We start from the raw sequence: 13,377 nt of genomic DNA, 5'->3' as shown, positions 1-13,377 counted from the left end.
TGCTGAATCTTCCAATGGCAAAGTATAAGATTTACAGCTAAAGACACATTTTTGCTTCAAGTCAAAAATATCAACTGTTAGTACTAAGTGCTAGGACAGAGCTGCCAGTTTGATCAGAAGTGAGTAATTCTGTTACCCACTAAATGACAAATCTATTTTGACCCTTGTGAATGATGGAGATGGGACCCAAAAGATGTATCATTATTCATATGCTACAAGTGTTGAGCATTTTACAAGTTAAATGAGAAATTTAATGGTTTGTGAATGTTGCGTAGTCACTGGACAGATTATTGGTGAGTGATAAGTGTAGCTGAGCCACCAGTTAGAATAAGAATAACAGCGTTCTCTTCAGATCATGTTTTGGATATGGCATCTTCAAGCACTTGTTAAATCTGAATCCTTTGATACCTTAATCTCTTGGATTTTTTTGTGGATTCTGCTATATGCGAGCATTCACTCAATTTGTAGGTGTAACATTGCAAATGCTTTTTAGTTAATGTTAAATAAAACTGTCAGATTAGCAAGTACTCTTTCTCGCTGAATTAAATAGGTTTATTTGTACTTTAAGAAGAATGAGTGGAATTGAGAGGGATGCTCTGCTTAAAGAAGAGTCAAAATAAAGAGACTTAAAGCCCTGATTTGGCTTGAAGTGATTTTCTGGTCACGCAGTAAATCATGGTGGGTTTTTTGTTGTTTTTTTTTTAATTAAAAAAGAGGACAGCGAGAGGAGAGGAATTGAAAGCATTTTGGTATTTTGGGATGTTGACTACCTTTTTGCTGTTGGGTAGAGGGTTTTTTGTTTAGTCTGCAAGGTTAGTTTTCTGTGGCCTGCATTTCTGTTGGCTCTGTCTTAGAACAGACCATGATAGCAACTGTGTAAGATGAGAGTGACTCCAAAAACTTACTTGTTGAAGTTTCATCTAAGTCAAGTAATGTGGTAAGAAAGAACTAGGAGCGCAAAACTTAAGTGTTACTAGTTTGGGTGGAGCAGCACTAGGATTAAGCAAGTATTTATATATAAATGAATTGCATCTCAGTAAATACAACTGAAAGTTTATATGACTTATCAGGAAGATCAGAATCCAGAACTTTCTAGATGACTGATGCAGATCATTATTGTTTGAGATAGCAAGTCACAAATGTTTCAAGACTTGGCCTAACAGGAGAGGTGGATATAACTTCAACTTTCCATTAACTTGCACAGCAATTTGCCTGGTCACCAAAGAATAGTGTGGTTGAAACTCCTGTTTCTTTGTGCTTCTGTAGTTGATGGAGAAAAGCATTTTCAGATATGGGCACAGGTTCAGTTTCCACCTTAGTTGTGCAGGAGGGAGGGTTGTTTGTTCCATTGCCTTTCCTCTTTGTAACTGGCAAATAGACTCTCCTGTATCAGCAAAGGACATTGCTCTGTAACTGAAGTGCTCATGGGCAGTGTGAAATGAATGAAATGTCATTGTCCTGCTTGCTGAGGGTGATGCAAAAACTGTGGTAAGAACTGAGATGACCTTCAATATAGCTCATACCTGATGAGATCTAAGGTGCTGTGAAACATTATCAATTGACGAGAATGTTCTGAGACTTTTAGCAGCAACCGTCCAAAATCCTTTTGTCGTGTTTTTTTCAGGCAGATATGACTTGATCAGACCTTAAATAGCTTTCCCAAGGCATCCATGTGATTCCAGCTGATCACAGATTTCTTTTTCCAAAATGCGTAGGTTTTCAGTTATTGAAGTAGAAGCATAGCAGAGAAAATTTAAGTATTTTAGACAAATCTTGTTTTACTGTAGGAAGGTGCGTGGGTACTTAGAAGTTTGTTTAATTTAGCAAAACTGATAAGCATATAATTAAAACGAAAATTGCTTGAGCGCCAATTCCAATTGTAATCCTTACCTTAGAAAAATCTTTATTCATACTATGTATATATAGAAAAGAGGTATTCGGTTCTGTATAAAATTACCACATAAATTATGTAGCAGTGTTAATAATTGAAGTGAAAAATACATTAACACAATATTCTTAGTTTAGTCCTTCTGCAATTATGATTTTAACTGCAGTGTTTGTTTCGTTATTAATACAAGTACATGATGTTTTTCAAATTATGAAGCCAATTCTGTGAAGTGTCTGGGAATTTTCAGATATTGTATGACCAACCTTATCATGTTATTAGGGTCTTAAATTTTGTTCCTTTAGCCACGGTTGCCATGATTCTTAAGTTATACAAACTTGACACATTTAACATTTGTGCAGCTTAGTAAAAGGATGTCATCAAGTTTTTGCTGTAAGAATAGATTTGGTGGGAGAGAATTGCTATGTGAGCTATTTAAAGAGTAAATGAGGAAGAATCTCAATTTTAAAAAGGCCTTTCCTTCTTAGCTAAATTTTTGCCTTTGAGTTTCTTGATATCTATTAGCCATTCAACAGAGGGAATGGCTGCATATTATTCATTGAATATTTAACAGTTACAATCTTTTAGGCTTGCCATATGTGATATTATTTTCTCTTAACATCGTTTAGTATTTCGTGGTCTGTTTCTTTCTTTTAGGGTGAATATATTAAAAATTTCCTTTAAAAGGAAGAAGTTTTTTATACAACAACGGCAAAAGCATGTAAGTAGTCATTTAATTTTATTTCTCTTAAGTGGTCACATTCAGGTTTTTTGCCTTAAAATTTAAGACTACAAAATGCTGATCAAAAGGCTCTGTTATGGTAACTTGTCTTTGAAATTCTGTTTTGTTAAATTGCCCTTACCACTCTGGTCCTCTTATTCTCACTGTGTTTCCCATTTTTGTTTCCTTTCCAACATTGAATCTTTCGACATTCGGACTGTTGAGCTGTGTCTTTCCCATGCAGGTTTCTTCTCCCTTGGAGACCTGGGAAAACGTCGATATTCATCCTTTCTCCAGTATTTAGTAATGCAACGTATTTCCCTTTTCTTGCCAGTCTCTGCTGCTCTTTAATTTGATGCTCTCCCTGCCCTGTAGAGTGCTTCACTGAAGTGAATCTACTAAGTAGCTGCTTATCCTATCTAGGAGGACTTTGTGAGGTCCATTAGGCGGCTCAGAGTTCTGGGAGAAAGGAAGGTTCCTAGAGAAAAGGAGAGCTCTGCAGCTGAAAGACATGAGGTTGGAAAGGTCTGTAGGGCACCTCCTGCTATGTGTTACGTAGTGGGTTTTTGAAATTGGCAAAATACATGAAGATAGTTGATAAAACTGATGTAGAATGATGTAAAAAAAATCATCTGTATAATGCTGTGTCCTTTTTACAGAACAGTTGTAATATTAGGGCTACGAAGATGATTAAGGGAGTGGAGCATCTCCCTTATGAGGAGCGGCTGAGGGAGCTGGGTCTCTTTAGTTTGCAGAAGAGGAGGCTGAGGGGAGACCTCATTCATGTTTATAAATATATAAAGGGTGAGTGTCACGAGGATGGAGCCAGGCTCTTCGCGGTAACAATGGTAAGACAAGGGGTAATGGACACAGACTGGAACACAGGAGGTTCCACTTAAATTTGAGAAGAAACTTCTTCTCAGTGAGGGTAACAGAGCACTGGACCAGGCTGCCCAGAGAGGTTGTGGAGTCTCCTTCTCTGGAGACATTCAAAACCCGCCTGGACGCTTTCCTGTGTAACCTCATCTAGGTGTTCCTGCTCCGGCAGGGGGATTGGACTAGATGATCTTTTGAGGTCCCTTCCAATCCCTAATGTTCTGTGATTCTGTGATTAATCTGTTTACTAGGGAGAAAAAAATATCTTTATTAAAATATTGTACTGCCTGTGACCAGAAAAATTGAGAGATCTTTTTGCTTAGAGCAGGGAATATTTAATGTGACAGAAAAAAACCACAGAAATTATTGACCAACAGATATATAAACATTTAAATTCAGTTGAGAACAGAACTTGAATAAATAGTGAAAGGTAAGTGTTAACTTATACCTGAGCTTTTTGAAGGCTCTTTCCAGTAGTAAATGAGCTCTTAAACTGAGAGGACCTGTGTTACAGGAATGAAGAATTGTAAGAAGAAGTTAGTGGTTGGCAAGCCATTCTAGTAGCTTGTGAGTGTAATTGTATTTGTATTGCATTCGGTGTAATTGTATTAAACTTGCAAGTATGACCTTCTACTAGATTTGAGGATTAAGGATTAACTGCTAAGTAGCTAAATGTCTTCGAGCATACAAATATGGGCAAGCTTATGGACAGCAATTTCCAAATGTGTCTGTGAGAATAAACATAAGAACAGAACCCTTTCTGAGAGTGATTAGTAACAGTGGATAGTAAAATGACTGTACTTACAGACTTTTTGGAATATGGAAGAATTAAGTGTTTGTATATAACAGTCTCTGGACTTAAATATCATATAAAATACGTGTGTTCATTGCATAAAGACTTGACTGCTGTCAAAAATTGAATTTCTCTTTTTGGAGACCAGTGTCACCTTTGAAAAGAACAGCATTCCTATAGTTTGTTCAATTAAGTGTTTGATAAATTATGACAAGGCCTTTGATTCTTTTGAGTGATCTCCTCTTAAGTGATCATAGTTCTTTATTTCATAACCCACTGAGATTACAGTAATGCTCAAAGATTTACAGAACTGTAGGAAAAATAAGTCCAGCCACATGATGTTTTTACTCTTTCTCAGGAGATATGAAAAAGCAGACAAGGTGTGCTATTAAATCTATAGATACATCCATCCTTGTCAGTTAGCCTGCTTTGCTTGAAATGTAGGGCAGCAAGCCTCCACTACTTCAGTGGTATTGCTTGGAAAAGCTTGCTGTTGCAGTGCAACAGGAGTGAGGGACCAGCTGGTCTACCAGGGGTTTTCTCCAGAATGGTGGGTCAGTTGGGGGGTTTGTGAGGGCTGTTGACTGAGGTGGTGTCAGTCTTTGGATTGGTCAGATTTTTGCTTGGAAGTATAGAGATAGGTAAATGAGACTGAAAGTAAGGAAGATAGAAGAACGTGGGGAAAGCAGAGCAGTTACTATGTATTCATAGGCAAGGTTTTATTAAAGGTAGCAACAATGCTATAACATTTCATAGTTTTGTATGTCATATGTAGATTTCTTTCCAAAGTCTACTGAAAGTTCTCAAAGGTTGTGAATTTGCAGTCATCTGAGATGAACCGTGTTTCGTGGATTTATTCTCATTATTTCTCTTACTCCTTTTTTCTTCCTTTATGCTCCTGCACTGAAGGCTCACCTTATCTCTCTCCCTGCTACTCATCTCCTCTTTTTCCCTCGCACTGCTTTCAGTCTGTTGATCAGCTACTTGATAAAAGTATGCAATATTTATGTTTCCACTAAAGAGCTACGTAAGGTTTGCGGAGCAAGCCTGATCAATCAGTGAATGTTTGATGCTATAAAAGCTCATGATAAGTAGACTTAGTGAAGGGTGCAAGATCGACCTCATTAATGTTTATAAATTTGTAAAGGGCAAGTTTCAGGAGGAAGGAGCCAGGGTCTTCTCTCTGATGACAGCACAAGGGGAAATGGGAGCAAGCTGGAGCGTAGGAGGTTCCATGTGAACATGAGGAAAAACTTCTTTACTGTGAGGGTGACAGAGCACTGGAATAGGCTGCCCAGAGAGGTTGTGGAGTCTCCTTCTCTGGAGACATTCAAAACCCGCCTGGACGCGTTCCTGTGTGACCTAGTCTAGGTGATCCTGCTCTGGCAGGGGGGTTGGACTGGATGATCTTTCGAGATCCCTTCCAACTCCTAGTATTCTGTGATTCTATGATTTAAGGTAGGAATAGGAACTACACTGGTTTACAAGCTACATTTTTAAGCTTCCAGAAATGAAATTTTATTTTCAATGTGCTTATCTAATGCTTAAAAACAGCTTCACTTTCTGTATATTAAAATGTGTTTTTACTTGCTATGCTGTAGGTATTTTCAAATTTTCTGTGAATGAAAGAAGCATACATTTAATGCAAAGTTCTTCCCTGATGCTGAAATAACAAGACATTCACTTTAACTATTGAGAATTGTTCCCTTTATCTTAATAGCCACAATATTCTCTGATCCTAATTTCTTGATAAGTATTAAAATATCATTCTTTTGGAATCTGAGAAGTATGATAGGCATTAGATCCTTGGATCCCACTAGAACTATCCTCACCTTTAAAATGGTGCATAGATTTGATAGCATAACTTGCAAGGCAACCTGTTAGTGAGCCAGATGGTTATGTTAAAAGATTTTGTTAATTTAAAGGTTGACTAAGTTTTTCTGAAACTTCTGAAAGTATTTATCCTAGTTTAAGTTAATATTTAAACTTTTAGTCCACTTAAAAGCTGTTAAGAAGGTTCTGTGACAACAGTTGTGAAGAACACACTTGTGATATAGAAAGCAAGATTCATTACTATTTTCAAACCTAAATTTAAAAATGAACTATTAAGTGTACTTAATTCCTTATCTTCACACTGGCTTTTCAGTATAACTGAGATGTTTGGATAAACTAATTTTCATCATAATTGAAAGGTCAGTGATCCAGGCCAAAAAAATAATCTATATACTTCCTTTTATTTGTCTTCTGAAGAACTAAAACTCTTCAAGTGCCATTCAGCCAACAGAGAGTATGTCAGAAATGCCATTTGTCATTAAATCTTTAAGTGATGATGCTTTTTATATTCTAAGAAATTCTGAGTTAAAATTTCACTATGCCTGCACACTTTATTTAAGCTAATTAGAAGCAACTATGGCAAACTGACAAAAATTGGTTCCAGTATGTGTGACGCTCAAATAACAAAAACCTATGTCTTTAAAAAAAATAAAAGAATTAATAAATATAGGGAAAACATGCCTCAAATATTCCAATCAGTTAAGTGTTTTGCAATGCCTATGTAAAATCAAGAGTCCTTTTTATCTTTCTCTTGAGAGTTCTATTGGTTTTCTAAAATAGTGACTTCAGTCACAGATTCTCTGAACTAGTCATAAAGTGATTTGCAGAATGTGGCATTGATCTCTGATAGATGGCATTTGTAAAATGTTGCCTAGAAATACAAAGAATACAAGAAAAACAGATTGAGTATTCCAACCAAAATGGCCTGTAGTTACTTCCAAGCACGTCTGTTCCTGTGAACAAATAAAAGCATAATGGCATCTAGAAATCAAGGTGTTACCCAGGTGGGACCTCTATTTCTTGCTGGACTGTATGAAAGAGAGCTTTACTAGATCTTTCTGAGTCCTTTAATAAATCCTGACTTTCTCCAAAGTGTGTGGTAGAAAGAGAGCTTTACTGAGATGATTGCCTGCCTAATTATATGTTGAGATGTCAAAATTCAGTCCTAATTCAGAGCAGCTGGAAAAGGTGAGTGATGAAATCAAAAACTTGCTTTTTTCACTGAGATGCTGAGCTGTGACAGCAATGTTTTCTAGCTGTTTAATATTACACTTGTATTATACAAAATCTTTACCACTCCAGACTTACATATTTCATTAACGCTGTAGGGATTAGGATTAAACTTTTAAACTGTCTATTTTGTAGCTTATAAATTCATATAGTCACAGGGCTATTTTGGGCGTGTTCAGCTCAAAATCTACTATATGTTGATTTTTCGGTTTCCTAAGTGCATTTTTCCTATTTAAGCTAAAAATAATTTTATTGTTGTTTTGTGAGCCTATTTACTGCCTTTGATCTGCTTGTATACATTGAAACATGGTATTTCTTACCGTTACAGAATGAATCCAGAGAACATATTGTTGCCTTCAACATGTTAAATTACAGAGCATGCAAAAATCTGTGGAAATCTTGTGTAGAGCATCACACATTTTTTCAGGCAAAGAAGTCACTACCTCATGAAAAAAAGATATTGTCACATTATTGGACCTTGGGTTCTAGAAATCCAGCAAAGTAAGTATTGAGTGAAAGCATGTGTTGCTTTTAATGGGAACGGGAGGATTTGTGTCAGTGATAGCTCAAGTTGGAGTGGTAGAGTTCAGTTCTGCCCACAGCTGTGTCCCAGTCTGCATGTGAGCCATTTGACAAGTTGCATAGCTGTGGTTTCAGTATCTGCAATGTGGTATCATTACAATACAAATCTTCATATAATTTCCTGAAAAGGTATTAGAGTATATGTTTTACAGGTATTGTTTCAACTTGCTGTTTCAATTTGAGATATAAAAACACCAGAAAGCAAACATGTTATGTAGCCAATGATCCAATAAAAGAATTTGCAGAACAGATTTATTTTGACCTGTTTACCACTTAGGGTTGTATACACACTCTGTTTAATACGTTAGGGCAGTTTGTGGAGTGTGTCATACCAACCACTTACTACTGACAATAACTTTGTCCCATCCAAGTATTCAAGATATCACTTTGGTGACACTTCTGATCTTCTATTTGCCTCATTGGGTTCTGCTAGTCACAGAGCTAGTAGTTTCATAGCTGTATCTAAGATTTTGTTCCCCAAAAGTAATACTTCAGAGCCTGTTATTTTGCTATATGAAGTTGGGAACGTTCCTTCTCATATGCACCTACTGGGCCATGACTTCTTCGCTCCTTCATCTGCCAGTTTATTGCCTAGTCAATTGACATTGTGATGTCCTTTGTATTTCTTCATAATTGACCTTTATTTTTGCCATCCTGTGTAATTAATATCTTCAGCAAACTTTGTGCACTCTCTTCTCTAGATGACTAGTGTATATGTTGAACAGAAGAGCCCTCAACAGCTATTCCTCCAAGACTTCACTGTTGGTCTTTTTTTTTCCACTATAGATCTAAAACATTGTTTTCCTGTTCTCTTTGTTACAAGAGAAGAGGTAACTCCTGCAAGTGAGGACACTATTCCCCAGCTCCTTAGTTTGTTTGTGGGTTTAAGGCACCTTGTCGAATGTCTTTTTGAAATATTGAGTAGATTAAATCACTACTTTAGTGAGAGGTTGCACTCAAGTAGTTTCATCTTGGAGAATTTTAGATTTCTTTATAAGTATCTACCCCATGTTTTCTTTCATTATGTTGATCTGATGTTTCATTTATCAGCTACTAAGCTACAAATGTATCATGTCGTGTGTTGTTATCTTGTCCATGTCCTGTCCACACCCACTCCCTCCATCCCCCCAAAAAATTCTGTCATGAAACATACAAAAAACCCTCTAACATTAATAGTGAAGGAAAAAGAAAGTCTTATGTCATTATTTTCTCTGAATGTGAGATTTTGGAGGGGTCTTTGGTCCTTTGATCATCTGTAGTCTTGGTGGACTCTCTAGAAATCTGCTTGTTCTGATGATTTTTGGAAATGTATCTTGTTTTCTCTTTGCTTGTGGGTGGTGTTTGTTTGTGGAGGTTTTTTTTGCTATGTGTTCCCTTAACAGTTTAGCTTTACATTTAATTTGTCAGACTGATTCTCTCTTTCCTTTCTGGATAAGCTTCAACTTTTGAATGGTGCCATCATACTTCAAATAGCTTCCCAGACTTCGGTGACTGGCTGGCTTTTTATACCATCATGTCTCTTTACAAATTGCAGACATTCATACCAAATGGACTAGTATTGCTTGTAAATGAGGCAGTTAACCTGGCTGTCCAATAGTAAGAAGGCTGATAAAATGTTTTGTTTTCTGCTGGAATAGAATTGCATATTTTCTCCTAGTACTAGATCATAGCTGAAGCAAGTAGTTGTATGACCAGTAATCTAATTTTCTAATGTTTTGCATATTCATATTTTGAGAATTAAGTCCTCTATGGAGTGATGCACACTTGTTCTTTCTATAGTGAAGGTTTTGAGGAGGTGAGTTTCTCAAAGCTTGTAGGATTGTCATGTCCTAGAGTCCTTTATTTCTCTCAAATTTGCAAACAGATTCAGAATTCTGATGCTTGCATATACACATGTACACACAGGCATTGCACAGCCCTTGTAATGCTAAGAAAGAAAACAGTATGAATTCCAAAGGGTACCAGTTTAGTATAGTTCCAGTTTTTACCAAACATTTGATTTTTGACAAATTTACTGTTACAATTTCTTAGTAGCCTGTAGCATGCAGGATAGTTTTCATTGTTGAACTGAGTTACTTAGAAAGACTTCTTTTCAAGTAATTTCATGTTCTGAGGCATTATCTCTGGTGAATTGCTTATTTAGGCTTTTAAGGAGTCTCTAGAGAGGACTGTTCATTGTGATATCTTCCATCAGCTTAATGATATCCTCCGTGCTAATGCATTCTTTGGCCTTAATTATGCCAGCAACAAGCATGAAATTTAGTATCTACATGAGGCAGAAGTGGCTCGGCAACCTTTACTATCAGAGACTGCTAAAGTACGTAAGAAGATACAGTACTTTTGGAAGACTTTCAGTAGTTCCTATCAACTTGATCACTGACACTCAGTAAATTATTTTCTCAAAGCATATTAAAAAAGGTCAAGTCACTTCCAAAGTCATGTGTCATATATTAGAAAATTTTTACTTTTCCTACTTGTTTTAGATTGTGAAATGTTGTAAGAGACAACATGAGCTTCCACGTTCCTTTTCAAGGCTGGCTCTGAGTTGCACAACCAAGAAAGGGATTCTGCATTTTCCCTTATGAAATGGAGCAAAATTTTGCATTGAGAAAAACAAACAAAAAAACCCCCACAAAACTAAGTACTCACATGCACGCACAACCCCACCCAACCACCCCATACAACCCTGGAGGTTGTGTCTTCAATAGTTCTTTTTATCCAACTTCTGTCAGCTTTGAACTGAGTTACAGTCAGGTTTTACCACCTTTAAGTATCACAAGTTTTTCTCTGGAATTTGTGACTTTCCTAGACTATGTTCTTTTACACTAATGTGAGACAGATATCCTAGCTCTTATTGCATCAGTTCAAATAGTTGAACTTTTACGACCCTTTAGTACAACTTATTTGCACATCTCTGTGCCCTTCTACAATCTCTTAGCTTAAAGTACTAGTGGAATTTTATTTAAATTAGGCTGCTGAGTTGTATAAATTTTGTGAAAGCCTTGTTCTAAGAGCAGGCTGAATCACATCTCCCAGATTCTGAGAGGTAAGTTCATTCCACATTTCTGGACTGAATGCTGAATAACCTCTCTGAGGCGCATTCTCGTTCCTTGTTGAAAAGCTAAAAATGCACCTATGTTTTTCATAAAGGATAACATCGGTAATAGATGGGAGCAAGCAACTCTTACATCAAAATATTACAGCCCATTCCAGAAAGGCATTGGCAGTCTCTCAGTATGTTTGCTGAGAAATATCCTTGTATTTGACATCTGAAGAGTAGCTACTTGAAATTCGGGAGATTATTTCAATTACGTACCTTAACTGAAATATCTGGGGAGTATATTGGTAAAGAGATTCTGTGGTCAGGGTTAGGAGTGTGGCTTCCATCACACGAGTTACATTGCACCTCTAAAGTCACTTGCATTGGAAAATGCATGAGCAGGGACTTGTAAAAAAGGAAAGCCAATTGATGTGAAATATGTGGAATTCTTCAAGATGCAGTTTTCATAATCCTCCTCTTTTTCCACTGCCCTTCTCTGCTCCACCCATGTAAGGGCTTCTTAGAAAGAACTCTTGTTTTTGTAGAAGACCGGAGTAGCTGGTGCCTTGGTATTCAGAAGATTTACAGAAATAAAATGGATAATACAGGCAAAAATTTGTCCTGAGTTCACAGACTTTGTGTTTACTAAGCTTAAAAACATACATGGGTAACTGATTTTGATATGTAGATGCTTTGTGTTGAGTTTTCCCTCTGTTTTTTAAACTGGAGTTTTTTAAACTGGAAGAAGCTTTACAAGTATATGTTTAGAAGGTGAAGGAATTAATTTGATTTAAAATAATGAACTAGATATGTAAAATACTGCAGAATATAAAAAAGTTTTGGGATTGCTTTTTCTTTTACTTTGCATAAACAAAAAGCAGTATAAAGCAAAACATACTTAAGGTTTTATATTAGTGTAAGTAATATCCACTGCATAAGCAACTTTATTTTTTATACTATGCAAAATTAAGACATTTCAGGTTTATAGTAAAATCCTCACATATCTGCTATCTCAGCCACCCCTTGTGTATAGCTCAGGACTTAGTGAGCCAAAGGTGGTTTTTCTGTAACACAAAAATTTCTTCCTTTTCATGAGAAATTCTAGGCCTGTAAACTGAGCAGCTTATCTCTCTGTTCGTCTTGTGGAATGCTGTGTAAAAAAGTTAGTTTATCTCAATTTCTGGCGGAGGTTCTGATTCTAATGCAACCCTTATCTTGCCAGGTTCTTATCACAAAAAGCAGTCCAGACTTGGAGATTCCCTTTTTATGCCAGGCCTTTCTCTAATGGTTTATTTCTGTAAGGAACACATCACTCAAATGTTGTTTCCATGTGGAAACAGGGAGTGCTCTGGTCTAGATCCCACTTGCTGAGGCAGCAGGTAGATGGTTAAAGTGGTCCTGTGCTCAGTGAAGCCTAATGGTGAATTATTACCCCTTTATGAGTTTTAACAGAGAATGTATCAAATTTTTTGCCTGTATTCCAGCTGTGCTTTATCAGGCACTCGGTTCAGTGCCGATAGGACATACAAATTTCCTGTTTTTCCCCTCTATCTTTCTAGACACAATTGGGTTTAAAATAATGCTCAGAAAAAGTTATTTTTATCCAGGCTTGTGATTAACATTGTAACAGGGATTAACAAACAGTTTTATTTGCTGCAAGTGAAGGACAGCAAATGGCTCTTTGAGTATGCAAATACATAAGGAGGGGTAAGCACAAAGAGCTCTTTAAAAAAAAACAAAACATGAATTATAAAATTAACTTTCATAAGCATATTTTATTTCATTTAAGTTTTATGTGCAAAATTCACATACAGCTTTTTTATTTCTTTTCAGATCTGTAAACAGCCAATACTGCAGAAAAGTTATAGGTGGGATGGTGTGGAACCCATCTATGAGACGTTCTTTATCTGTGGAGCATCTAGAGACCAAAAGCCTTCCTTCTCGGTCACCTCCTGTTACCCCTAATTGGTAAATCCAGTTTCAGCCTTTCCCATGCCTTCCAGCCTCCTACCGTTTCTAATTGTATGTACTCTAGCAGAATAATTATGTAGTGCATACATATATATTTAAACATCGCTATTCTGAGAATATATATGATGACAGGAGAAGAGTGGGTGTCACTTACCTCAACATCAGCAAGGTTTTTGATATTGTCTACCAAAATATTATACCCAAGTTAAGACATTATGTTCTGGAAGGGTGGACAAGAAGGTGGTGTTTAAAAAAAAAAAAAGATTGAACTTAGAGTGGAATTGGTAACAGGTCGTACTCTACCTGGGGACCAATAACAAGTGGAGTACTGTAGAGGTCTATTTTGGGACCTGTCCTGCTTAACATCTCTATGACCCAGAGGAAGCAATGGAATGCTTGCTCATAAAGTTTGTAGTTGACACCAGACTTGAGGGAATGAGTCAATA

The 13,377-nt window shown here is 36.7% G+C and overlaps 1 protein-coding gene across 2 annotated transcripts in view; it reads left to right on the top strand.

Annotated features, from left to right (window-relative positions):
* PTPN3 (protein tyrosine phosphatase, non-receptor type 3) overlaps positions 1-13,377 on the top strand; it is an 85,335-nt gene that overhangs the window by 31,414 nt on the left and 40,544 nt on the right. The window contains exons 10-12 of one of the 2 annotated variants that reach the window (XM_010192266.1): positions 2,543-2,606; positions 7,667-7,839; positions 12,794-12,928. In XM_010192266.1, the coding sequence (XP_010190568.1) occupies positions 2,543-2,606; positions 7,667-7,839; positions 12,794-12,928 (372 nt within the window). The remainder of the gene's footprint in view (positions 1-2,542; positions 2,607-7,666; positions 7,840-12,793; positions 12,929-13,377) is intronic. The other variant, XM_010192268.1, reaches the window with a different exon arrangement.

This window comes from Mesitornis unicolor, unplaced genomic scaffold, assembly GCF_000695765.1.
Source record: "Mesitornis unicolor isolate BGI_N332 unplaced genomic scaffold, ASM69576v1 scaffold2889, whole genome shotgun sequence".
NCBI classification, from domain to species: domain Eukaryota; kingdom Metazoa; phylum Chordata; class Aves; order Mesitornithiformes; family Mesitornithidae; genus Mesitornis; species Mesitornis unicolor.
The sequence above is the reverse complement of the archived record's forward strand: the minus strand, read 5'-3'. Positions and strand labels throughout refer to the sequence as shown.